General features: G+C 45.9%; 2 protein-coding genes across 7 annotated transcripts in view; both read right to left on the bottom strand.

The window, feature by feature from the left end:
- The window catches only part of LOC310701187 (uncharacterized protein), a 267,686-nt gene that overhangs the window by 112,431 nt on the left and 131,077 nt on the right, over nt 1-24,178 (bottom strand). The gene's annotated exons all lie outside the window — the stretch shown is intronic.
- Nucleotides 4,527-22,441, bottom strand: LOC310701777 (uncharacterized protein). Of its 6 annotated transcripts, XM_083493139.1 has the most exons (4): nt 22,420-22,441; nt 9,202-9,241; nt 8,015-8,092; nt 4,527-6,642 (listed from the first exon to the last, which is right to left on the bottom strand). In XM_083493139.1, exon 4 carries the CDS (start codon nt 6,462-6,464, stop codon nt 5,547-5,549), a length of 918 nt encoding a protein of 305 aa, XP_083349265.1. In that variant the 5' UTR covers nt 6,465-6,642; nt 8,015-8,092; nt 9,202-9,241; nt 22,420-22,441; the 3' UTR covers nt 4,527-5,546. The 6 variants fall into 6 exon arrangements, with proteins under 6 accessions (XP_083349265.1, XP_083349267.1, XP_083349268.1 ...); XM_083493141.1 differs by lacking the exon at nt 9,202-9,241 and having other exon boundaries at nt 22,420-22,440; XM_083493142.1 differs by lacking the exons at nt 9,202-9,241; nt 22,420-22,441 and adding an exon at nt 22,380-22,417.

A 24,178-nucleotide genomic window follows, 5' to 3' on the forward strand; every position in this document is an offset into this window, starting at 1 on the left:
AGCCGCTTACACCCGCTTTGCAGTTTCAAAGAGAGCCACGGACTGCTCACAACTGCAGCGGATTCCCCTTCCATCCGTAGGCATTCGCTCCATAACACGCACAGACATTTCCCCTTACTTTCTAGGAGGAAAAAACTGCGTGTTATAGAGCGAAAAATACGGTATATTAGAAAGGGGGGTACCACATTGGTTATCCCCATTAGAGGTTATGGGAGTTAAGAAAATCAATATGAGAAGTAATTGGATTACGTATAGAGATTTGGTGATGAAAGAAGGGGATAAATGGAGAGTAAAACCATATGAGCAAGTGAAAGAACACGTATTTGACTGGCTGCACTATTTGCAGATAAGTGATATGTTTAAAAAGGATGTGAAAGAAAAAGGGTATAATGAAAAGGATTCGAGGTTTCAAACAGAAGTTGTTAATAATGACCGTAAAATAATATCCAAAATGTATAAAATTCTATTGGAATGGCACACGATGGACGAGGAGGTTAAAGAGGTAATGATTCATTGGGCCAGAGATCTAGGGTACAGTATAGAGCTGGAAGAGTGGCAAAAAATATGGAATGAAAATCTGAAGTTTACAGCATGTATAACGTTAAAAGAAAACGCCATGAAAATGGTATATAGATGGTATATGACACCGGTTAAGCTGGCAAAAATGTATAAAGTTTGTAACAAATGCTGGAGATGTAGAGAGAAAGAGGGCACATTTATGCACATGTGGTGGGAATGTAAGAAAGTGAAGGGGTTCTGGGAAACAATATATAATGAGTTAAGGAAAATGCTGAAATATAGCTTTCTAAAGAAACCAGAGACCTTTTTACTGGGGATAACCAGAAAGGAAATAAATAGGAAGGACTTTAAACTCTTCCAGTACGCAATAACCGCAGCGAGAACGCTGATAGCTCAAAGGTGGAAGCAAGAACAAGTACCGACTCTGGATGAATGGAGAAGTAAACTAACAGACTATGCGGAACTGGACAAATTAACGGGGAAAATCAGACTTCAAAGAGATCATAAGTTTTTGGAGGACTGGGGAAAATTTAGAGAGTATTTGAAAACTGTATGTGAGGAGAATACAACGCTAGTGTGCTTTAAAGAAGCTTTGTGAAAATTAAGGAATATTGCAAGAATGTAAACGAGGATACAAAAATTTTATTTGAAGGCGATATTATAATTAAGAAATGTGTAAATAGGAGAATAACTTTGGATGATTGTCAGAGGGGTTGAGGGAGGTTCAACAAACAAAAATATGTGATGTGGAAAATTGAATGATTGAAGATTTTATGGAAAAATTTAATAAAAAATATTATAAAAAAAATACTGGGAATCTGGTGGAATAGAGAGGAGGAGTGGGACGTAGTTATCTCTGCGTAAAGGTAAAAAAAAAGATATTTCTGCCTACAACCTTCATAGCAATGGGCAGGGAAGGGTGGACTGGAGGCAATGTCTCTCCACAGAAACATGGGTAAATGGGTGAATTTGCAGAAGACAAGCCAAAATTGGGTCATCCTATCAATCCAGCAGGGCTTTTGATATATTTTTACATAGTGAAATGTCTCACTGCATACTGTAAGAGCTTACCTCTCAATTTTCCCTTCACGTTTCTGTATTTTTTTTTCCTAGCAAAATGTGCTTAGACTTGTGAGTCAGAGTCTCTCCTGTGTGGAACAAGTAAAAGAGAAGTGCTGTTTATGTCATATGTGATTGTCAAAGTCTTCAGAAACATTCATCTTTTGAAGCAAAAACAACAAAGTTCCTGGTGGCCCATTGGAGGCTAATAAACCGAAGCATCAGCTCACGAAATGTTACGGACAAAATTACAGCATTGCTATAAACGATAATCCCACCCACTCCCTTTCTCCCACACACAGTGTTTGTGGAATTCTGCACTCTCACACACCTCGCCTGTAATACTGGCAATCCTTGGCCTGCATATGCACATGAATGTGTGTAAAGCCTCCAGTCACAAGCATTGTCTACCCTAATAATGGACCCTTTGTCCTTTTAAGCACCCCAGACTGTGAAGGTGCACACATTCACTGTCTTTGGGTGCTGATGGATTGTGTCTCAGCTTGTAACTCCCTTTGACATATAGAAAGGTATAGAAAGGCTGTCCATATATCTATTATATACAAATCCTGAAAGTATTTCCATAGCACCTCCAGCCATGTTTTTTTGAGTAGTGGACCACATTATCACCTCAATTAACCATGCAGTGGATCTAAGGCTTAGAAATGAAACCCTGGGAGAGGCAGACGGGTTTTTTCTGGCCCTTCGTGGAAGAGGATTCCAGATGCAAAGACCCCCTCTGGACAGCCCTCTCTCCTTCCTCTCAGGAACTTCCTGCCCTTTCCTCTTCTCTCCAGCTGGACCAATGGCCCGCCTTGGTGTAACACAGAAGCAGCAGCAGAGTCTCGCTTCTGGAGCCCCCAGCAGCAGCTGGCCTGGGGGTGGGGGAAGGAGAGTCCAGCTTCCGGGAAGGAGGGGAGTTTGGGGAATTGGACCCCCTCCCAATTTCAGGGATCCCTCTCCCCAAGGCAGATTTCTGGGCAGGAGGGAAAAGCCAAGGCAGCGTCTCCGGAGATTCCCCCCCCCCCAGCGCCCAGGTGGGAGACCTCCCTTCCGATGGGCAGCGTCTCTTTCTCCCTCTGCACCCCTTTGCCAATGCTGGACGGGGCTTTCCTCCCCCAGGGATGCTTCCCTCCCTCCCCCCCCCAAGTTCCTCTGCCCCCTCCGTCCCCAGTCTCTCCTGCGCCCAGAGACCCCCTTGGCACGGCTCACCCCTCGCCCTGCGCGCAGACTCTCTCTCGAGCGCACCGACCTCTCCATCCGGAGGAGCCTCCCAAGACGAGCAGGGAGGGGGGAGGAGGTAAGAGACGGAAGTGGGGGAGGGAGGGGTCTCTTCCAGGCCTCTCTAGGCATCTCGGCTCTCTCCCTTCCGTAACCCCTTCCATGGACTCTCCTTCTGTCCAGCCAAAAGAGGCGCGCCTCGCCACACGTGCGCAGCCAGCAGCGCCCCGAGGGATTCCTGCCAGGGGGAAACGGGGACGCGTCCCCAGGGGCGCTTGGGTTGAAAGCCATTCTCATAGGGATGGCCTTGGTGGCCATCTCAATTCCATTCCCACAAAGGTGCCCAAGGGGTGCAGGGCAGCTGAGCACAGATTGGCCAGCCAGATTGTTATAATGATAATGATGATTTTATTGTTTGTATGCTGCCCACCTCAATGGGTTTCCCCAGCCACTCTGGACAGCTGCAAAAAAAGAAGCAAAAACTTCCCTAACTGGTTTGCCAATGGGTGCCAATGGACTTCTTTTAGGACTGGTGTTATATGGTCTTGGCGGCCACTCCCAGTCACCAGTCTAGTTGCCGCATTCTGGATTAGTTGCAGTTTCCGTGTCACCTTCAAAGGTAGCCCCACGTAGAGCCCATTGCAGTAGTCCAAGGATAACCAGAGCATGCACCACTCTGGCAAGGCAATCTGCAGGCAGGCATGGTCTCAGCCAACAAACCATGATAAAATAAATGATTAAGTTATTTTTATTATTAAACCTTTAGAAGACATCTGAAGGCAGCACTGCATAGGGATGCTTTTTAAGGTTTAATGTTTCATTATGTATTTATAAGAGGCTGGGTTGAAATAAATTGTTCTTGTTCTCCTTGTTACACCTTTTAAGGAGAAAAAGAAACGTGTGTGATTCTTCAAAGGAGATGGTGCATTGCAGACCCTGCAGTTGTGGGTTCCTTACTTGGCAACTGGACTGCGTGCATCCAGGCCCTGCTAATGGGTCCCATGAAAGGTGCTTTTTTGGGGGGGGTGGAGAGGTCCCTTTGTCCTTTTCTCCCCCCTCCTCCCTCTCACCACCACCTTCCCACATGCAGCATCTTATTTTTGTCCTCTCTTGCCACACAATTCCCTTGCTCACTTTTCCAATTCCCCTTATTGCAATTTATAGACGCGGGCAGAATGTCCACTGTCACCCCTCCTCTCCTTTCCAACGCTCCCCCTCCCCACTCCCAGGGGCTCCTTTTCTCCAATTGCCCTGGAAACATCTGATTTAGGGGGAACACTTCAGGTTTGTTTTGGAACACGGGGGCCCATAGAGCTACGAGTGGGAGAGCAGCCCCTGCCTTTGTTGCACAGCGGAGGAATATTTTTGTAGAAATTTCAGCTTTTCTTAACACAGGCAAAAAGGTACTGTTGGCAGTGTTTACATAAATGCTTGCCAACTCTTTTTATAAATGCTGTGATTCAAGGACTGGGAAAATATAAGCATTTTCCCGTGACCTGCTTCCTAGAGGGAAGCAATGTTAAAAAGCGTGGGGAGAGGATGGAGCCCTGAACCACCCCCTAAGTTGAGCACCCAGGGGTCCAAACGCTCATCCCCCCCCCCCAACATCACTTTCTGGACATGTCCCAGGACTAAGGAGCAGAACCACTGCATAACCCTGCCCCTAACTCCCAATCCTCCGATACCGTCCACAAGGATATGTTAGTATTTACAATGTCATTTCTTTGGGAATGTATTTCACAAAGCAGAGGTAGCATTGGGGAAATGAGGTGGCGCTTGTTTGGTTAATTCAGTTTGCTCTTTCTTGACTGCTGAGAGGGAGAGGTGAGAGGTGTGGGGACTTTGTGCCCATGATGACTGGAGGAGTTTGGAAATAATACTCGTGGTTCAACTGTTGCCAACCTGACCAGTAAAGCTTTATTCTCAACAAGTTGGGTAAGGTATATATTTTTATCACAAATAGGTAACCGAATACCGTGGTCAACGGCATTTAAAAACCATGGAGAGATCCCGCAGAACCAGGAAACATCTTTTACCTTTTTGCCCGCCAGACATAATCAACCAGCACCAATCATTCCAAATCTATTTTCCCTTTCAAAGGGACTCCAGGAAGTTCCCAGAGGTGACAATTGCTTAGCTGATTGTTGGCCAAGGAAAGCCTAATCCCATCACCAAACTTGCCAAGGGGCCAGGCATGCAAAGGAAGTTCTATTGTACTTTGGGCGGTGGGACTTCAGAGGTGTTTGCCTTTGCTCATCTTATACCTGGGTCTTGCCCTGACATGTCTGCTTATGCTAATCTTGTACCAAGGACTTGTCTGGACATGTTTGCCAAGGTTGAACTAGTGTAACCTCTGTCTACCCCTCCCCTTTGGTGACATGTCAGTGATGTAGCAATGATGCTGTACGAACTGTATTCTGGGATATGGTGGGAAAGTTCTAAAAGTCTTTGTCACCCCATCCTCAGAGTTCAAAATTCCCCTTTTCGAACCTATTGCGCAATAAATTTTGATCTACAGCCATTTGCTCCAGTTGGTGGCTGGACTCCTTCCTTTATTCCGCAGTGACCCGTGGGCTCTGCCCGACGAGCTGGGTGACTGAGCAGCCTCACACCTAGATTTTTCCGTAACAGCCAACAAGGCGGTCTCAGTCTGATGGCAGGGCCTGAAACCCAATTGGAAGAAATGCAGTCCACATGGTCCATATCCTCAAGATGTGCCTGGATTTATTCTGCAACCATACATACATTCAAATTGTTTTTCCCATGTGAGTTTGCTGATGTCTTATAAGTGTTCCACTATTAATGAAGTTCTTTCCACAATCCATGCATTTAAAAGGTTTCTCCCTTGTGTGAGTTTGTAGATGTACATTAAGGCTTCCACTCTGAATGAAGCATTTTCCACACTCAAAACATTTATATGGTTTCTCTCCTGTATGAGTATATTGATGCATTTTCAGCGATTCTCTCTGACTGAAGCATTTTCCACACTCAAAACATTTATATGGTTTCTCTCCTGTATGAGTACACTGATGCATTTTCAACGATTCTCTATGACGGAAGCATGTTCCACACTCCATGCATCTAAATGGTTTTTCGCCTGTGTGAGTTCGTTGATGTATGGAAAGCTTGGCCCTTTCACGGAACGTCTTTCCACACTCTGTGCATTTAAATGGTTTTTCCCCTGTGTGAGTTAGTTTATGTCTTCTAAGCGTTCCACTCTCTCTGAAGCTCTTTCCACACTCTATGCATTTATATGGTTTCTGCCCTGTGTGAGTTCGCTGATGGTTTTTAAGGTGTCCGCTTTGACTGAAGCTCTTTCCACACTCCATGCATTTAAAAGGTCTTGCCCCTGTGTGAGTTCGCTGGTGTATTCTAAGGGTTTCACTCTGACTGAAGCTCTTTCCGCACTCCATACATCTGTATGGTTTCTCACCAGTGTGAGTGCGATGATGTGCATTAAGGTGCTTACTCATAAGGAAGCTCTTTCCACACTCCATACATTTAAATGGCTTCTCCCCTGTGTGAGTTCTCTGGTGTCTTCTAAGCGTTCCACTTGCTGTGAAGCTCTTTCCACACTCAATGCATTTAAATGGTTTCTCCCCTGTGTGAGTTCCTTGATGTTGTGTAGGAGTTCCACTCCTACTGACGTCCTTTCCACAATCCATACCTTTAAATGGTGTCTCCACTATTTCAGTTCCTTGATGTGAACTAAGTGTGTTCACTGACTGAATCACATTGTATGTTCCACAAATTTAAATGATTTTTTCGTGATTCCTAATGAAAGTAGAGATTGCTCTGTCTGTCTTCTCTATTGCTTGCATTGGCGTAGGGGGAAAGGAAATCCTGTAGAAGAGAAGAAGAGTTTGGATTTGATATCCTGCTTTATCACTACCCTAAGGAGTCTCAAAGCGGCTAACATTCTCCTTTCCCTTCCTCCCCCACAACAAACAGTCTGTGAGGTGAGTGAGGCTGAGAGACTTCAGAGAAGTGTGACTAGCTCAAGGTCACCCAGCAACTGCATGTGGAGGAGCGGGGAATCGAACCCAGTTCACCAGATTACGAATCTACCGCTCTTAACCACACTGGCTCTCCAAAGAAGAAACAAAAGAATATAACACACATCAAGTGCCTTTGGTACCTTCTCTTATTTTAACATCTCATACACTCTTCCTTCTTCTATGTGCCAATTGTTTAGGAAATGAAATAATGTCAGATAATAGCATTGCATCAACTTTTAATAATAATCAATTATTGTTAATAATGCAGCATGATCTAAGATACAGTGCTTCTCTAAAACTGGCAATTTAAATAAAGAGGTTCCTCACAGGAAAGGGAGCTGCTCTCCCTCCATGAACATGCCCTGTATTTCTCAGGTTCAGAATTCCTAATGACTTTATGGTCCTAATCCCTTAAATGTTTGGTTGCAAGTCTCTCTGGGTAAGATAAAGTGACTAACAAATTCAATTAATCATAATAATGGACTACAACAGACATGTTCATCCGGTCGAGTGCGATGGACCAATAGATCATGTGAGTGATCCTGGTTGATCATGGGATTACTGGGATAGGCGTCAGTTGTGCAGCTCCCTTTGATGGGGAGGAGAGAGAAAGGGCTGGCTTGGGGGGGGAGAGAGCTGCTTAAGGGGGAGGGGGGCTGGCTTGGGAGGGTGGATCGATGACTGGCTCTTCAGAGAGAGACATTTTGCCTCCCTTTAATCCCCCCAACTGAAACTCCCCCCTCCTGCATCCAGTTAGCCACCTCCTTCCACCCACGCACCCCACTCCTCATTCCTCCAGTGACAATGGGTAGATCACTGCCAGTTTTTTATACTGGGAGGAGATCGCAGTCTGTTGGGAGTTGGACGTGCCTGGACTACAGGAACCCCTGAATTTCAGTAGCAATCTTCCCGATCCCTTAAATCCCAAAGACATGAGAATAAAGATAGTGGTTAATACTGGAAATCTGGTAGAATAGAGAGGAGGAGTGGGACGTAGTTATCACTGCGTAAAGGTAAAAAAAAGATATCTCTGCCTACAACCTTCATAGCAATGGGCAGGGAAGGGTGGACTGGAGGCAATGTCTCTCCACAGAAACATGGGTAAATGGGTGAAATTGCAGAAGACAAGCCAAAATTGGGTCATCCTCTCAATCCAGCAGGACTTTTGATATATTTTTACGTAGTGAAATGTCTCCCTGCATACTGTAAGAGCTTACCTCTCAATTTCCCCTTCACGTTTCTGTATTTTCCTTTTTCTAGCAAAATTTGCTTAGACTTGTGAGTCAGAGTCTCTCCTGTGTGGAACAAGTAAAAGAGAAGTGCTGTTTATGTCATATGTGACTGTCAAAGTCTTCAGAAACATTCATCTTTTGAAGCAAAAACAATAAAGTTCCTGGTGGCCCATTGGAGGCTAATAAAAGGCAGCATCAGCTCACGAAATGTTACGGACAAAATTACAGCATTGCTATAAACGATAATCCTACCCACTCCCTTTCTCTCACACACAGTGTTTGTGGAATTCTGCACTCTCACACACCTCGCCTGTAATACTGGCAATCCTTGGCCTGCATATGCACATGAATGGGTGTAAAGCCTCCAGTCAGAAGCATTGTCTATCCTAATAATGGACCCTTTGTCCTTTTCAGCACCCCAGACTGGAAGGTGCACACATTTACTGTCTTTGGGTGCTGATGGATTGTGTCTCAGCTTGTAACTCCCTTTGACATATAGAAAGGTATAGAAAGGCTGTCCATATATCTATTATACACAAATCCTGAAAGAATTTCCATAGCACCTCCAGCCATGTTTTTTTGAGTAGTGGACCACATTATCACCTCAATTAAACATGCAGTGGAACTAAGGCTTAGAAACGAAACCCTGGGAGATGCAGACGGGTTTTTTCTGGCTCTTCGTGGAAGAGGATTCCAGATGCAAAGACCCCCTCTGGACAGCCCTCTCTCCTTCCTCTCAGGAACTTCCTGCCCTTTCCTCTCCTCTCCAGCTGGACCAATGGCCTGGCTTGGTGTAACGCTGCTCTACCTTCTGAAGCCCCTAGCAGCAGCTGGGCTGGGGATGGAGGAAGGAGGGTCCAGCTTCCAGGAAGGAGGGGAGTTTGGGGAATTGGACCCCCTCCCCATTTCAGGGATCCCTCTCCCCAAGGCAGATTTCTGGGCAGGAGGGAAAAGCCAAGGCAGCGTCTCCGGAGATTCCCCCCCCCCAGCGCCCAGGTGGGAGACCTCCCTTCCGATGGGCAGCGTCTCTTTCTCCCTCTGCACCCCTTTGCCAATGCTGGACGGGGCTTTCCTCCCCCAGGGATGCTTCCCTCCCTCCCCCCCCCCAAGTTCCTCTGCCCCCTCCGTCCCCAGTCTCTCCTGCGCCCAGAGACCCCCTTGGCACGGCTCACCCCTCGCCCTGCGCGCAGAATCTCCCTCGAGCGCACCGACCTCTCCATCCGGAGGAGCCTCCCAAGACGAGCAGGGAGGGGGAAGAAGGAGGTAAGAGACGGAAGTGGGGGAGGGAGGGGTCTCTTCCCAGGCCTCTCTAGGCATCTCGGCTCTCTCCCTTCCGTAACCCCTTCCATGGACTCTCCTTCTGTCCAGCAAGAGGCGCGCCTCGCCACACGCGCGCAGCCAGCAGCTCCCCAAGGGGTTCCTGCCAGGGGGAAACGGGGACGCGTCCCGAGGGGCGCTGGGTTGAAAGCCATTCTCATAGGGATGGCCTTGGTGGCCATCTCAATTCCATTCCCACAAAGGGGTGCAGGGCAGCTGAGCACAGATTGGCCAGCCAGATTGTTATAATGGTAATGATAATGATGATTTTATTGTTTGTATGCTGCCCACCTCAATAGGTTTCCCCAGCCACTCTGGACAGCTGCAAAAAAAGAAGCAAAAACTTCCCTAACTGGTTTGCCAATGGGTGCCAATGGACTTCTTTTAGGACTGGTGTTATATGGTCTTGGCGGCCACTCCCAGTCACCAGTCCAGTTGCCGCATTCTGGATTAGTTGCAGTTTCCGTGTCACCTTCAAAGGTAGCCCCACGTAGAGCCCATTGCAGTAGTCCAAGGATAACCAGAGCATGCATCACTCTGGCCAGACAGTCTGCGGGCAGTGAGGGTCTCAGCCAACATACCATGATAAAATAAATGATTAAGTTATTTTTATTATTAAACCTTTAGAAGACATCTGAAGGCAGCCCTGCATAGGGATGCTTTTTAAGGTTTAATGTTTCATTATGTATTCATAAGAGGCTGGGTTGAAATAAATTGTTCTTGTTTTCTTTGTTACACCTTTTAAGGAGAAAAAGAAACGTGTGTGATTCTTCAAATGAGATGGTGCAATGCAGACCCTGCAGTTGTGGGTTCCTTACTTGGCAACTGGACTGCGTGCATCCAGGCCCTGCTAATGGGTCCCATGAAAGGTGCTTTTTTTTGGGGGGGTGGAGAGGTCCCTTTGTCTTTTTCTCCCCCCTCCTCCCTCTCACCACCACCTTCCCACATGCAGCATCTTATTTTTGTCCTCTCTTGCCACACAATTCCCTTGCTCACTTTCCCAATTCCCCTTATTGCAATTTATAGACGCGGGCAGAATGTCCGCTGTCACCCCTCCTCTCCTTTCCAACGCTCCCCCTCCCCACTCCCAGGGGCTCCTTTTGTCCAATTGCCCAGGAAACATCTGATTTAGGGGGAACACTTCAGGTTTGTTTTGGAACACGGGGGCCCATAGAGCTAGGAGTGGGAGAGCAGCCCCTGCCTTTGTTGCACAGCGGAGAAATATTTTTGTAGAAATTTCAGCTTTTCTTAACACAGGCAAAAAGGTACTGTTGGCAGTGTTTACATAAATGCTTGCCAACTCTTTTTATAAATGCTGTGATTCAAGGACTGGGAAAATATAAGCATTTTCCCGTGACCTGCTTCCTAGAGGGAAGCAATGTTAAAAAGCGTGGGGAGAGGATGGAGCCCTGAACCACCCCCTAAGTTGAGCACCCAGGGGTCCAAACGCTCATCCCCCCCCCCAACATCACTTTCTGGACATGTCCCAGGATTAAGGAGCGGAACCACTGCATAACCCTGCCCCTAACTCCCAATCCTCCGATACCGTCCACGAGGATATGTTAGTATTTACAATGTCATTTCTTTGGGAATGTATTTCACAAAGCAGAGGTAGCATTGGGGAAATGAGGTGGCGCTTGTTTGGTTAATTCAGTTTGCTCTTTCTTGACTGCTGAGAGGGAGAGGTGAGAGGTGTGGGGACTTTGTGCCCATGATGACTGGAGGAGTTTGGAAATAATACTCGTGGTTCAACTGTTGCCAACCTGACCAGTAAAGCTTTATTCTCAACAAGTTGGGTAAGGTATATATTTTTATCACAAATAGGTAACCGAATACTGTGGTCAACGGCATTAAAAACCATGGAGAGATCCCGCAGAACCAGGAAACAGCTTTTACCTTTTTGCCCGCCAGACATAATCAACCAGCACCAATCATTCCAAATCTATTTTCCCCTTCAAAGGGACTCCAGGAAGTTCCCAGAGGTGACAATTGCTGAGCTGATTGTTGGCCAAGGAAAGCCTAATCCCATCACCAAACTTGCCAAGGGGCCAGACATGCAAAGGAAGTTCTATTGTATTTTGGGCGTGGGACTTCAGAGGTGTTTGCCTGTGCTCATCTTATACCTGGGTCTTGCCCTGACATGTCTGCTTATGCTAATCTTGTACCAAGGACTTGTCTGGACATGTTTGCCAAGGTTGAACTAGTGTAACCTCTGTCTACCCCTCCCCTTTGGTGACATGTCAGTGATGTAGCAATGATGCTGTACGAACTGTATTCTGGGATATGGTGGGAAAGTTCTAAAAGTCTTTGTCACCCCATCCTCAGAGTTCAAAATTCCTCTTTGAACCTGTTGCGCAATAAATTTTGATCTACAGCCAATTGCTCCGGTTGGTGGCTGGACTCCTTCCTTTATTCCGCAGGGACCCGTGGGCTCTGCCCGACGAGGAGCTGGGTGACTGAGCAGCCTCACACCTAGACAGCGGCAAAAGTCTTGTTAGCACAAAGATGGAAGAATGAGGAAATCCCAACGAAAGAACAATGGGAAGAAAAACTGATGAGATGTGCGGAATTTTTCCAAGCTGACATATCAACTGCGTAACCAGGACAATTGTAATTTCAAGGAAGAATGGGAACTATTTACAAACTATTTAAAAAGACAACAAAAGGATTTGGACTCCTTGGCAGGTTTTGAATAAACATCCACAAATTCATTAGTAGAACATATGATAGATAATTTACAATGATATGTATAATTTTATAACATGCAGAGAATAATATGTATAAACAAATCAGAGAGGGGAGCTGAGGGAAGTCTCTGGAAGGGGGGAGAGGGAGGGAGTTATATTGATCTATAAACGTGATTAAAATGATTAATTTTGTTTATTTTTTTAAAAGCCACTGAGAGATCCAGCAGAACCAGGAAACAGCTTTTGCCTCTATCCCTAGCTCGCCAGAGATAATCAAGCAGCGCCACCAGGGTGGTCTCAGTCCAATGGCAGGGCCTGAAAGCCAATTGGGACAAATGCAGTCTAAATGGTCCACATCCTGCAGATATGCCTGGATTTATTCTGCAACCAAACATACATTTAAATAGTTTTTCCCATGTGAGTTTCCTGATGTCTTCTAAGCGTTGTACTACTGGTGAAGCTTTTCCCACAATCCATGCATTTAAAAGGTTTCTCCCCTGTATGAGTTTGTAGATGTACATTAAGGCTTCTACTCTGAATGAAGCATTTTCCACACTCAAAACATTTATATGGTTTCTCTCCTGTATGAGTACATTGATGCATTTTCAGCGAATCTCTATGACGGAAGCATGTTCCACACTCCATGCATCTAAATGGTTTTTCGCCTGTGTGAGTTGGTTGATGGTATTTAAGGTATCCACTCTGACTGAAGCTCTTTCCACACTCTGTGCATTTAAATGGTTTTTCCCCTGTGTGAGTTAGTTTATGTCTTCTAAGCGTTCCACTCTCTCTGAAGCTCTTTCCACACTCTATGCATTTAAATGGTTTCTGCCCTGTGTGAATTCGCTGGTGGTTTTTAAGGTGTCCGCTTTGACTGAAGCTCTTTCCACACTCCATGCATTTAAAAGGTCTTGCCCCTGTGTGAGTTCGCTGGTGTCTTCTAAGGGTTTCACTCTGACTGAAGCTCTTTCCACACTCTATGCATTTAAAAGGTCTTGCCCCTGTGTGAGTTAGCTGGTGTATTCTAAGGGTTTCACTCTGACTGAAGCTCTTTCCGCACTCCATACATTTAAATGGTTTCTCACCAGTGTGAGTGCGATGATGTGCATTAAGGTGCTTACTCAAAAGGAATCTCTTTCCGCACTCCATACATTTAAATGGTTTCTCACCAGTATGAGTGTGATGATGTGCATTAAGGTGCTTACTCAAAAGGAAGCTCTTTCCACACTCCATACATTTAAATGGCTTCTCCCCTGTGTGAGTTCTCTGGTGTCTTCTAAGTGTTCCACTTGCTGTGAAGCTCTTTCCACACTCCATGCATTTAAATGGTTTCTCCCCTGTGTGAGTTCCTTGATGTTGTGTAGGAGTTCCACTCCTACTGACGTCCTTTCCACAATCCATACCTTTAAATGGTGTCTCCACTATTTCAGTTCCTTGATGTGAACTAAGTGTGTTCACTGACTGAATCACATTGTATGTTCCACAAATTTAAATGATTTTTTCTCGATTCCTAATGAAAGTAGAGATTGCTCTGTCTGTCTTCTCTATTGCTTGCATTGGCGTAGGGGGAAAGGAAATCCTGTAGAAGAGAAGAAGAGTTTGGATTTGATATCCTGCTTTATCACTACCCTAAGGAGTCTCAAAGCGGCTCACATTCTCCTTTCCCTTCCTCCCCCACAACAAACAGTCTGTGAGGTGAGTGAGGCTGAGAGACTTCAGAGAAGTGTGACTAGCTCAAGGTCACCCAGCAACTGCATGTGGAGGAGCGGGGAATCGAACCCAGTTCACCAGATTACGAATCTACTGCTCTTAACCACACTGGCTCTCCAAAGAAGAAACAAAAGAATATAACACAGATCAAGTGCCTTTGGTGCCTTCTCTTATTTTAACATCTCATACACTCTTCCTTCTTCTATGTGCCAATTGTTTAGGAAATGAAATAATGTCAGATAATAGCATTGCATCAACTTTTAATAATAATCAATTATTGTTAATAATGCAGCATGATCTAAGATACAGTGCTTCTCTAAAACTGGCAATTTAAATAAAGAGGTTCCTCACAGGAAAGGGAGCTGCTCTCCCTCCATGAACATGCCCTGTATTTCTCAGGTTCAGAATTCCTAATGACTTTTTTGTCCTAATCCCTTAAATGTTTGGTTGCAAGTCTCTCTGGGTAAGATAAAGTGACAAATTCAATTAATCATAATAATGACTACAGACATGTTCATCCGGTCGAGCGTGATTGACCAATAGATCATGTGAGTGATCCTGGTTGATCATGGGATTACTGGGATAGGCGTCAGTTGTGCAGCTCCCTTTGATGGGGAGGAGAGAGAAAGGGCTGGCTTGGGGGGGAGAGCTGCTTAAGGGGGAGGGGGGCTGGCTTGGGAGGGTGGAGAGACGACTGGCTCTTCATAGAGAGAGGTTTTGCCTCCCTTTAATCCCCCCCAACTGAAACTCCCCCCTCCTGCATCCAGTTAGCCACCTCCTTCCACCCACGCACCCCACTCCTCATTCCTTCAGTGACAATGGGTAGATCACTGCCAGTTTTTTATACTGGGAGGAGATCGCAGTCTGTTGGGAGTTGGACGTGCCTGGACTACAGGAACCCCTGAATTTCAGTAGCAATCTTCCCGATCCCTTAAATCCCAAAGACATGAGAAGAAAGATAGTGGTTAATACTGGGAATCTGTTCACTTATAAAAACAAAAGGCACAGATTGACCAGCCCAGAAGAAATAGGTAAATTTCAGAGAAAATACAAAGAGTTGTTGACAGAGGAAGAAGAAGAAGTCAAAGGAGCAGTAGGAGGAGTGGAGGTAAAAGGAGTGAAGGAAGTGGGGGAGAGGAGGAAAATTGGAGGAAAACTGGAGGAAGAGGAAGAAGAAGAAGAAGAGGAGGAGGAGGGAGAGGAAGAAGAGGAAAGATTATAACAAAGATAATCAGAGGAAGAGTTATTTTTATAATTTGGAAACAAGATGGCATTAAAATTATGGAATTGGAATATTAACGGATTGAACCATAAAAAAACGGAATAAGGTGGAACAATTTCTAAAGAAAAAAATTTTAGATATAATTTGCTTGCAAGAAACACACGTGGCAAAAAGGCATAGGAAAATTCTGATAAACAAAAGACTTGGAAACGAATTCATAGCCTCAGATAAGGGAAAGAAAAGAGGAGTGATTTTGTATATAAAAAGTAAAATAGATGCCCAACAAATTTTTAAGGATGAGGAAGGGAGAATTATCGGGGTTCAAATCAATTGGCAAGGCGAAAAAATAATAATTGTCGGGATTTATGCACCTAATGGAAATAAAACTGATTTTTATAAAAATCTGGAAGAATTATTGCTGGAATATATGGATCAAAAGATAATTCTGATGGGAGATATGAATGGGGTAGTTTCAACAGAAATGGACAGATTGAGAGATAGTGGAACAAAAGAAGGCAAACTACCCAAATCATTTTTTGAATTGGTTAGAAACTGCAATTTAATAGATATTTGGAGGTTAAGATATCCACTGGGAAAACAATTCACATTTTACTCAGAACCAAATCAGTCGATGTCGAGAATTGACCAAATCTGGATCTCAGGTGAGCTAACCCCAAGAGTTCTTCAAGTGGAAATTGAACCAAGAGCAATCTCAGACCATAGCCCAATCAAATTAGAAATTAAAGGTTATGAAGAAAGAACATTCAGATGGAGAATGAATGACTATCTATTTGATGATCAAAAATTTGTACAAGAGGCACAGAAGAAATTGAATGAATACTTTGTCGATAACTGTAATAAGGGAATGAAAATGAGCATAGTGTGGGATGCAAGCAAGGCGGTGATGAGAGGGCTATGTATACAACAAAACTCAATCAAAAAGAAGAATAGAGAGAAAGAAAAGAAAGAGATTCTAAAACATATTATGGAAAAGGAACAAAAGTTAATCCAAAAACCTAATAACACGCAAATTAGACAATGTATTAAGACCTTGCAAACTCAATTTGCAATGATAATCAACAAAGAGGTGGAATGGAACATCAAAAAATTAAGACAAAAGAATTTTGAATTTGCGAATAAATCAGGAAAATAGCTTGCCTGGCAGATCAAGAAAAGAAAAGAACAAAGTACTATAAACAAAATTATAGTGAAAGAGGAAGAGATAATCAGCCCTAAAGGTATTAGAAAAGGATTTTTGGATTTCTACAGTCAACTGTACAGGAATAAAGAGAAGAATAATATGAGGAAAATAGAGAGATATTTATAAGAGAAAGAGGTGCAAAAGATCCCGACAGAAGTAAGGGAGTGGCTGAATACCCCGATAGATAGCGAGGAGATCAAGGTGGTCATAACAGAGTTGAAAAATGGGAAAGCCCCAGGACCAGATGGTTTTACAGCAAGGTATTACAAAGAGCTGAGGCTAGCCCTGATGATACCACTAAAAGAAGTAATGAATAATATCTTAAAAGAGAGAGAGATCCCAGAGACGTGGAAGGATGCATTTATAACCTTTATTCCAAAAGAAGATGCGGACCCAACACAAGTAAAGAATTACAGACCGATCTCTTTATTAAATACGCACTATAAAATTTTTGCAGGAATAATGGCAAAGAGATTAAAAAAGGTACTACAGGAAATTATTCATGAAGACCAAGCGGGTTTCCTTCCTGGCAGACAGATGAGAGATAATGTGAGGAACATAATAAACATATTGGAATATCTGACAGCCAGGAATGAGAGACGAGCAATGTTAATGTTTGTAGATGCCGAAAAGGCATTCGATAACATATCATGGGATTTTATGCTGAAAAATATGGAATATACGGAGATGGGGAATAACTTCTTTAATGGAATAAGGGCTATATATACCAAACAAAGAGCAAAGTTGATAGTAAATAACGTGATAACAGAAGTTAAGATATGAAAAAGGAACCAGACAGGGCTGCCCGCTCTCGCCTCTACTGTTTATAATGGTCCTAGAGACCCTTTTGCACTCAATTAGGAAAAATGAAAGGATAAAGGGGGTGACAGTAGGCCAAAATGAATACAAAATCAAAGCCTTCGCCGATGATTTGGTTATAACAGTGGAAGACCCGATGAACAATGCAATGGAAGTGTTAGAGGAAATTGAAAAATTTGGTGAAGTGGCAGGTTTTATACTAAACAGGAAAAAAACTAAAATTCTAACCAAAAATATGGAGCAATCAATGTTGGAGGGGTTACAGCAGCAAATGGGAATTGAAATTGTCAAAAAGGTTAAATATTTGGGAATATGGATAACACCGAAAAACATTGACTTGTTTCAGAACAATTACGTCCCAGCGTGGAATGGAATTAAGAAGGATCTGGAAGGATGGGGAAGGTTAAAACTATCATTTTGGGGCAGAATAGCAATGATTAAGATGAACGTGCTACCCAAGATATTATTTTTATTTCAGATGATACCAATATTAAGAGGAGTAAAAATCTTTAAGGAATGGCAAAGAACGATTTCAAGATACATCTGGCAGGGCAAAAAGCCGAGAATTAAATATAAATTGTTAACGGACGCAAAAGAAAGAGGAGGATTTGCCCTGCCAGACCTGAAGTTATATTATGAGGCATCATGTCTTTGCTGGATAAGAGAATGGATAAAACTTAAAAATACGAAATTGTTGGACTTAGAAGGATTCAATAATAGATTCGGGTGGCACGTTTATCTATGGAAAGAGAAAAAAAGGGCTATAAATCGTTTGAAAACCATATATTCCGGAAATCGTTAATCGAAGTATGGGACAGATATAAAAATACCGTATTTTTCGCTCTATAACACGCACCAGACCATAACACGCATGTAGTTTTTAAAGGAGGAAAACAAGAAAAAAATATTCTAAACAAAACAGTGGATGTATGATTTTTGTGGTTCATGCTGTGGCCACAGACATGTGATCTGACGGTGAGTTTGGGGTAGCCCAATGCAAAAATCCTGAGGATCCATGTGGATCCATGCAAAAGTCGCCCTAAAGTCGCAGGGGCGCTGGGGGAGTGAACAGGAAGCAGGAGGAGGAGAACAATCCCTCTCTCACACACAGACACACGGAGTATCAATCCTAAAGTCACAGGAGAGGCAGGGGCGCTGGGAGTGGGAAGCAAGAGAAGGAGAACGATCCCCCCTCTCTCTCTCACACACACAGTATCAATCCTATAGTCGCAGGAGAGCGTAGGGGCTGGGAGTGGGAAGCAAGAGAAGGAGAATGATCACACATACACACACATACACACACACACACACACACACAGTATCAATCCTAAAGTCGCAGGAGAGCGCTGGGGCGCTGTGAGAGAGAACAGGAAGCAGGAGGAGGAGAAAGATAGCTCAAGCACACACACACACACACACAGCCCGTACAGTGGCTGATCCAAAATCGGACAGCAAAAAACTGCAGGCAGGGACAGAGAGCACGGGGTTGTTTTAAAGCAGCCAGTGCCGCTCTGCTTTTTTCCCTCCTCGGCTAGGCTGGCTGAAACGTTTTGCTGCTACTTAGCAGCTCAGTGAGGAGAGAGGGACAGAGAGCACGAGTTGTTTTAAAGCAGCCAGCGCCGCTCTGCTTTTTTCCCTCCTCGGCTAGGCTGGCTGAAACGTTTTGCTGCTACAGTGGTGCCTCGCAAGACGAAATTAATTCGTTCCGCAAGTCTCTTCGTCTTGCGGTTTTTTCGTCTTGCGATGCACGGTTTCCCATAGGAATGCATTGAAAATCAATTAATGCGTTCCTAGGGAAACCGCCTTCAGACCAGGTCCGGGGACAGTCTGTCCCCGGACCTCTTCTGAAGGCTGGGGGGGGGGGGACAAGGGCTTTTCTTCCCACCCCCAGCATTTTAAAAAACCCTGGGACAGCAGAGGACTTCTCCGCTGTCCGGGGCGATCTTAAAATGCTGGCGGGCGGCATTTTAAAATCGCCCCGGACAGCGGAGGACTTCTCCGCTGTCCGGGGCGATTTAAAAGCCCCTGGGAAGGCAGGCAGGGGGGACAAAGACTTTTGCCCCCCGCCAGCCTTCAGAAGGTGTTCCCGCCCCCCGCCCCACTTCGGAACAGCTTTCCGAAGTGGGGCGGCTGGGGCAGGTGTCCCCGCCCCCCTCCCCACTTCGGAACAGCTTTCCGAAGTGGGGCGGCTGGGGCAGGTGTCCCCGCCCCCCCCTTCGGAACAGCATTTTAAAACCTTCCCATGACACGGGGAGATTTTAAAATGCTGGGGGTCAGCAGCGCTTCGCTCCCGACCCCCAGCATTTTAAAACCTCCCCGGGACACGGGGAGATTTTAAAATGCTGGGGGTCGGCAGCGCTTCGCTCCCGACCCCCAGCATTTTAAAACCTTCCCGGGACAGGGGGAGATTTTAAAATGCTGGGGGTCGGCAGCGCTTCGCTCCCGACCCCCAGCAGTTTAAGATCGCCTGGGGCAGGCGGGGGGGGGAAGGCAGGCGGGGGGAGCAAAGACTTTTGCCCCCCGCCGGCCTTCAGAAGAGGTCCTCTTCTGAAGGCCGGCTGTGGGCGAAAGTCTTTGCTCCCGACCGCCAGCATTTCCCTATGGGCTTTCGTCTTGCGATGCAATCCCATAGGGAAATTCGTCTTGCGAAGCGCCTCCAAAACAGAAAACCCTTTCGTCTTGCGGGTTTTCCGTCTTGCGGGGTACCACTGTACGTAGCAGCTCAGTGAGGAGAAAGGGACAGAGAGCACGGGTTGTTTTAAAGCAGCCAGCGCCGCTCTGCTTTTTTCCCTCCTCGGCTAGGCTGGCTGAAACGTTTTGCTGCTACTTAGCAGCTCAGTGAGGAGAAAGGGACAGAGAGCACGGGTTGTTTTAAAGCAGCCAGCGCCGCTCTGCTTTTTTCCCTCCTCCCCGGCTCGGCTCGCTGACAGGAGCCGCTTACACCCGCTTTGCAGTTTCAAAGAGAGCCACGGACTGCTCACAACTGCAGCGGATTCCCCTTCCATCCGTAGGCATTCGCTCCATAACACGCACAGACATTTCCCCTTACTTTCTAGGAGGAAAAAACTGCGTGTTATAGAGCGAAAAATACGGTATATTAGAAAGGGGGGTACCACATTGGTTATCCCCATTAGAGGTTATGGGAGTTAAGAAAATCAATATGAGAAGTAATTGGATTACGTATAGAGATTTGGTGATGAAAGAAGGGGATAAATGGAGAGTAAAACCATATGAGCAAGTGAAAGAACACGTATTTGACTGGCTGCACTATTTGCAGATAAGTGATATGTTTAAAAAGGATGTGAAAGAAAAAGGGTATAATGAAAAGGATTCGAGGTTTCAAACAGAAGTTGTTAATAATGACCGTAAAATAATATCCAAAATGTATAAAATTCTATTGGAATGGCACACGATGGACGAGGAGGTTAAAGAGGTAATGATTCATTGGGCCAGAGATCTAGGGTACAGTATAGAGCTGGAAGAGTGGCAAAAAATATGGAATGAAAATCTGAAGTTTACAGCATGTATAACGTTAAAAGAAAACGCCATGAAAATGGTATATAGATGGTATATGACACCGGTTAAGCTGGCAAAAATGTATAAAGTTTGTAACAAATGCTGGAGATGTAGAGAGAAAGAGGGCACATTTATGCACATGTGGTGGGAATGTAAGAAAGTGAAGGGGTTCTGGGAAACAATATATAATGAGTTAAGGAAAATGCTGAAATATAGCTTTCTAAAGAAACCAGAGACCTTTTTACTGGGGATAACCAGAAAGGAAATAAATAGGAAGGACTTTAAACTCTTCCAGTACGCAATAACCGCAGCGAGAACGCTGATAGCTCAAAGGTGGAAGCAAGAACAAGTACCGACTCTGGATGAATGGAGAAGTAAACTAACAGACTATGCGGAACTGGACAAATTAACGGGGAAAATCAGACTTCAAAGAGATCATAAGTTTTTGGAGGACTGGGGAAAATTTAGAGAGTATTTGAAAACTGTATGTGAGGAGAATACAACGCTAGTGTGCTTTAAAGAAGCTTTGTGAAAATTAAGGAATATTGCAAGAATGTAAACGAGGATACAAAAATTTTATTTGAAGGCGATATTATAATTAAGAAATGTGTAAATAGGAGAATAACTTTGGATGATTGTCAGAGGGGTTGAGGGAGGTTCAACAAACAAAAATATGTGATGTGGAAAATTGAATGATTGAAGATTTTATGGAAAAATTTAATAAAAAATATTATAAAAAAAATACTGGGAATCTGGTGGAATAGAGAGGAGGAGTGGGACGTAGTTATCTCTGCGTAAAGGTAAAAAAAAAGATATTTCTGCCTACAACCTTCATAGCAATGGGCAGGGAAGGGTGGACTGGAGGCAATGTCTCTCCACAGAAACATGGGTAAATGGGTGAAATTGCAGAAGACAAGCCAAAATTGGGTCATCCTCTCAATCCAGCAGGGCTTTTGATATATTTTTACGTAGTGAAATGTCTCACTGCATACTGTAAGAGCTTACCTCTCAATTTCCCCTTCACGTTTCTGTATTTTTCTTTTTCTAGCAAAATGTGTTTGTGAGTCAGACTCTCTCCTGTGTGGAACAAGTAAAAGAGAAGTGCTGTTTATGTCATACGTGACTGTCAAAGTCTTCGGAAACATTCATCTTTTGAAGCAAAAACAATAAAGTTCCTGGTGGCCCATTGGAGGCTAATAGAAAGGTATAGAAAGGCTGTCCATATATCTATTATATACAAATCCTGAAAGAATTTCCATAGCACCTCCAGCCATGTTTTTTTGAGTAGTGGACCACATTATCCCCTCAATTAACCATGCAGTGGAACTAAGGCTTAGAAACGAAACCCTGGGAGAGGCAGACGGGTTTTTTCTGGCCCTTCCTGGAAGAGGATTCCAGATGCAAAGACCCCCTCTGGACAGCCCTCTCTCCTTCCTCTCAGGAACTTCCTGCGCTTTCCTCTCCTCTCCAGCTGGACCAAAGGCCCGCCTTGGTGTAACGCAGCAGCAGCAGCAGAGTCCCGCTTCTGGAGCCCCAGCAGCAGCTGGCCTGGGGGATGGAGGAAGGAGAGTCCAGCTTCCGGGAAGGAGGGGAGGGTGGGGAATTGGACCCCCTCCCAATTTCAGGGATCCCTCTCTCCAAGGCAGATTTCTGGGCCGGAGGGGAAAGCCAAGGCAGCGTCTCCGGAGATTCCCCCGCCAGCGCCCAGGTGGAAGACCTCCCTTCCGATGGGCAGCGTCTCTTTCTCCCTCTGCCCCCCTTTGCCAATGCTGGACGGGGCTTTCCTCCCCCAGGGATGCTTCCCTCCTTCCCCAGGTTCCTCTGCCCCCTCCTTCCCCAGTCTCTCCTGCGCCCAGAGACCCCCTTGGCACGGCTCACCCCTCGCCCTGCGCGCAGACTCTCTCTCGAGCGCACCGACCTCTCCATCCAAGACGAGCGGGGTGGGAGGGAGGAGACGGAAGTGGGGGAGGGAGGGGTCCCTTCCCAGGCCTCTCTAGGCATCTCGGCTCTCTCCCTTCCGTAACCCCTTCCATGGACTCTCCTTCTGTCCAGCAAGAGGCGCGCCTCGCCACACGTGCGCAGCCAGCAGCGCCCCAAGGGATTCCTGCCAGGGGGAAACGGGGACGCGTCCCGAGGGGCGCTTGGGTTGAAAGCCATTCTCATAGGGGTGGCCTTGGTGGCCATCTCAATTCCATTCCCACAAAGGTGCCCAAGGGGTGCAGGGCAGCTGAGCACAGATTGGCCAGCCAGATTGTTATAATAATGATAATGATGATTTTATTGTTTGTATGCTGCCCACCTCAATAGGTTTCCCCAGCCACTCTGGACAGCTGCAAAAAAAGAAGCAAAAACTTCCCTAACTGGTTTGCCAATGGGTGCCAATGAACTTCTTTTAGGACTGGTGTTATATGGTCTTGGCGGCCGCTCCCAGTCACCAGTCTAGTTGCCGCATTCTGGATTAGTTGCAGTTTCCGTGTCACCTTCAAAGGTAGCCCCACGTAGAGCCCATTGCAGTAGTCTAAGGATAACCAGAGCATGCATCACTCTGGCAAGGCAATCTGCAGGCAGGCAGGGTCTCAGCCAACATACCATGATAAAATAAATGATTAAGCTATTTTTATTATTAAACCTTTAGAAGACATCTGAAGGCAGCCCTGCATAGGGATGCTTTTTAAGGTTTAATGTTTCATTGTGTATTCATAAGAGGCTGGGTTGAAATAAAGTGTTCTTGTTGTTCTTGTTACACCTTTTAAGGAGAAAAAGAAATGTCTGTGATTCTTCAAAGGAGATGGTGCATTGCAGACCCTGCAGTTGTGGGTTCCTTACTTGGCAACTGGACTGCGTGCATCCAGGCCCTGCTAATGGGTCCCATGAAAGGTGCTTTTGGGGGGGGGGGGCGGAGAGGTCCCTTTGTCTTTTTCTCCCCCCTAATCCCTCTCACCACCACAAGGGATTGGCAATGCCAATCAACTCGGGCGGGGGAGGGAGCAGCCCCCTCAAATATTTTATGGGGAGGGGCGAAGGGACCTCGGCTCCCCGACAGCGCACAAGGTGGAGACGTCCCTCCGAAAGGCCACGTTTCCCGTTCTCTGCCTCCAGCCCGCCCCCCGCCCCCGGCCAATGCTCACTGGACTTCTCTTGTTCTCGCCCCGGGGATGCTTCCATGCCCCCAGACCCCCCCCCCAGCATCCTCTGCCCTCCCTGAAGCTCTCCTGCGCCCAGAAACCTCCCTTGGCACATCTCACTCCTCGCCTTGCGCACCAAGTCTCTCCCGAGCGTGCCCACATCTCCATTCGCAGGAGCCTCGCAAGGAGGGGGGAGTAGCAAGGGGGGGTCTCTATCCAGGCGTCCCTCGCGTCCTTTAACCCTTACGTGGACTCCCTCTCTCCCTTTTCGGGGGGGGGGTCTTTTCTGGCTGCCGCTGCCGGGGATCGAACCTGAGACCTTCTCACTAAATAAACGAGATTACAGGTCCCAGGTTCACACACACCCCGGCATCTGGAAGAGGTTGCTGATGCCAGTCAGTGGAGACATTCCTGGCCTAGATCGACCAATTACCTGACTCCCTAGAGGGCAGCTTCCTGTGCATTGGGGCTGCTGTTCTGTGCTTTCGGGGGGGGGGGAGGTTGGACTTTTGAGGCCCAACAAAGCATATTAATTCCAAGTCAAGGTGCTGC

Source organism: Podarcis liolepis, assembly GCF_965112155.1.
Source record: "Podarcis liolepis genome assembly, chromosome: 2".
Lineage (NCBI taxonomy): Eukaryota > Metazoa > Chordata > Lepidosauria > Squamata > Lacertidae > Podarcis > Podarcis liolepis.

What these genes read in the sequence shown, in the direction of transcription:
- LOC310701777 (XM_083493137.1), bottom strand. Translation starts at nt 13,434, where the DNA reads ATGGATTGTGGAAAGGACGTCAGTAGGAGTGGAACTCCTACACAACAT. An exon ending in ACATCATCGCACTCACACTG is followed by an intron (nt 6,317 to 13,118) that starts GTGAGAAACCAT and finishes GAACTCACACAG; the next exon opens with GGGAGAAGCCATTTAAATGT.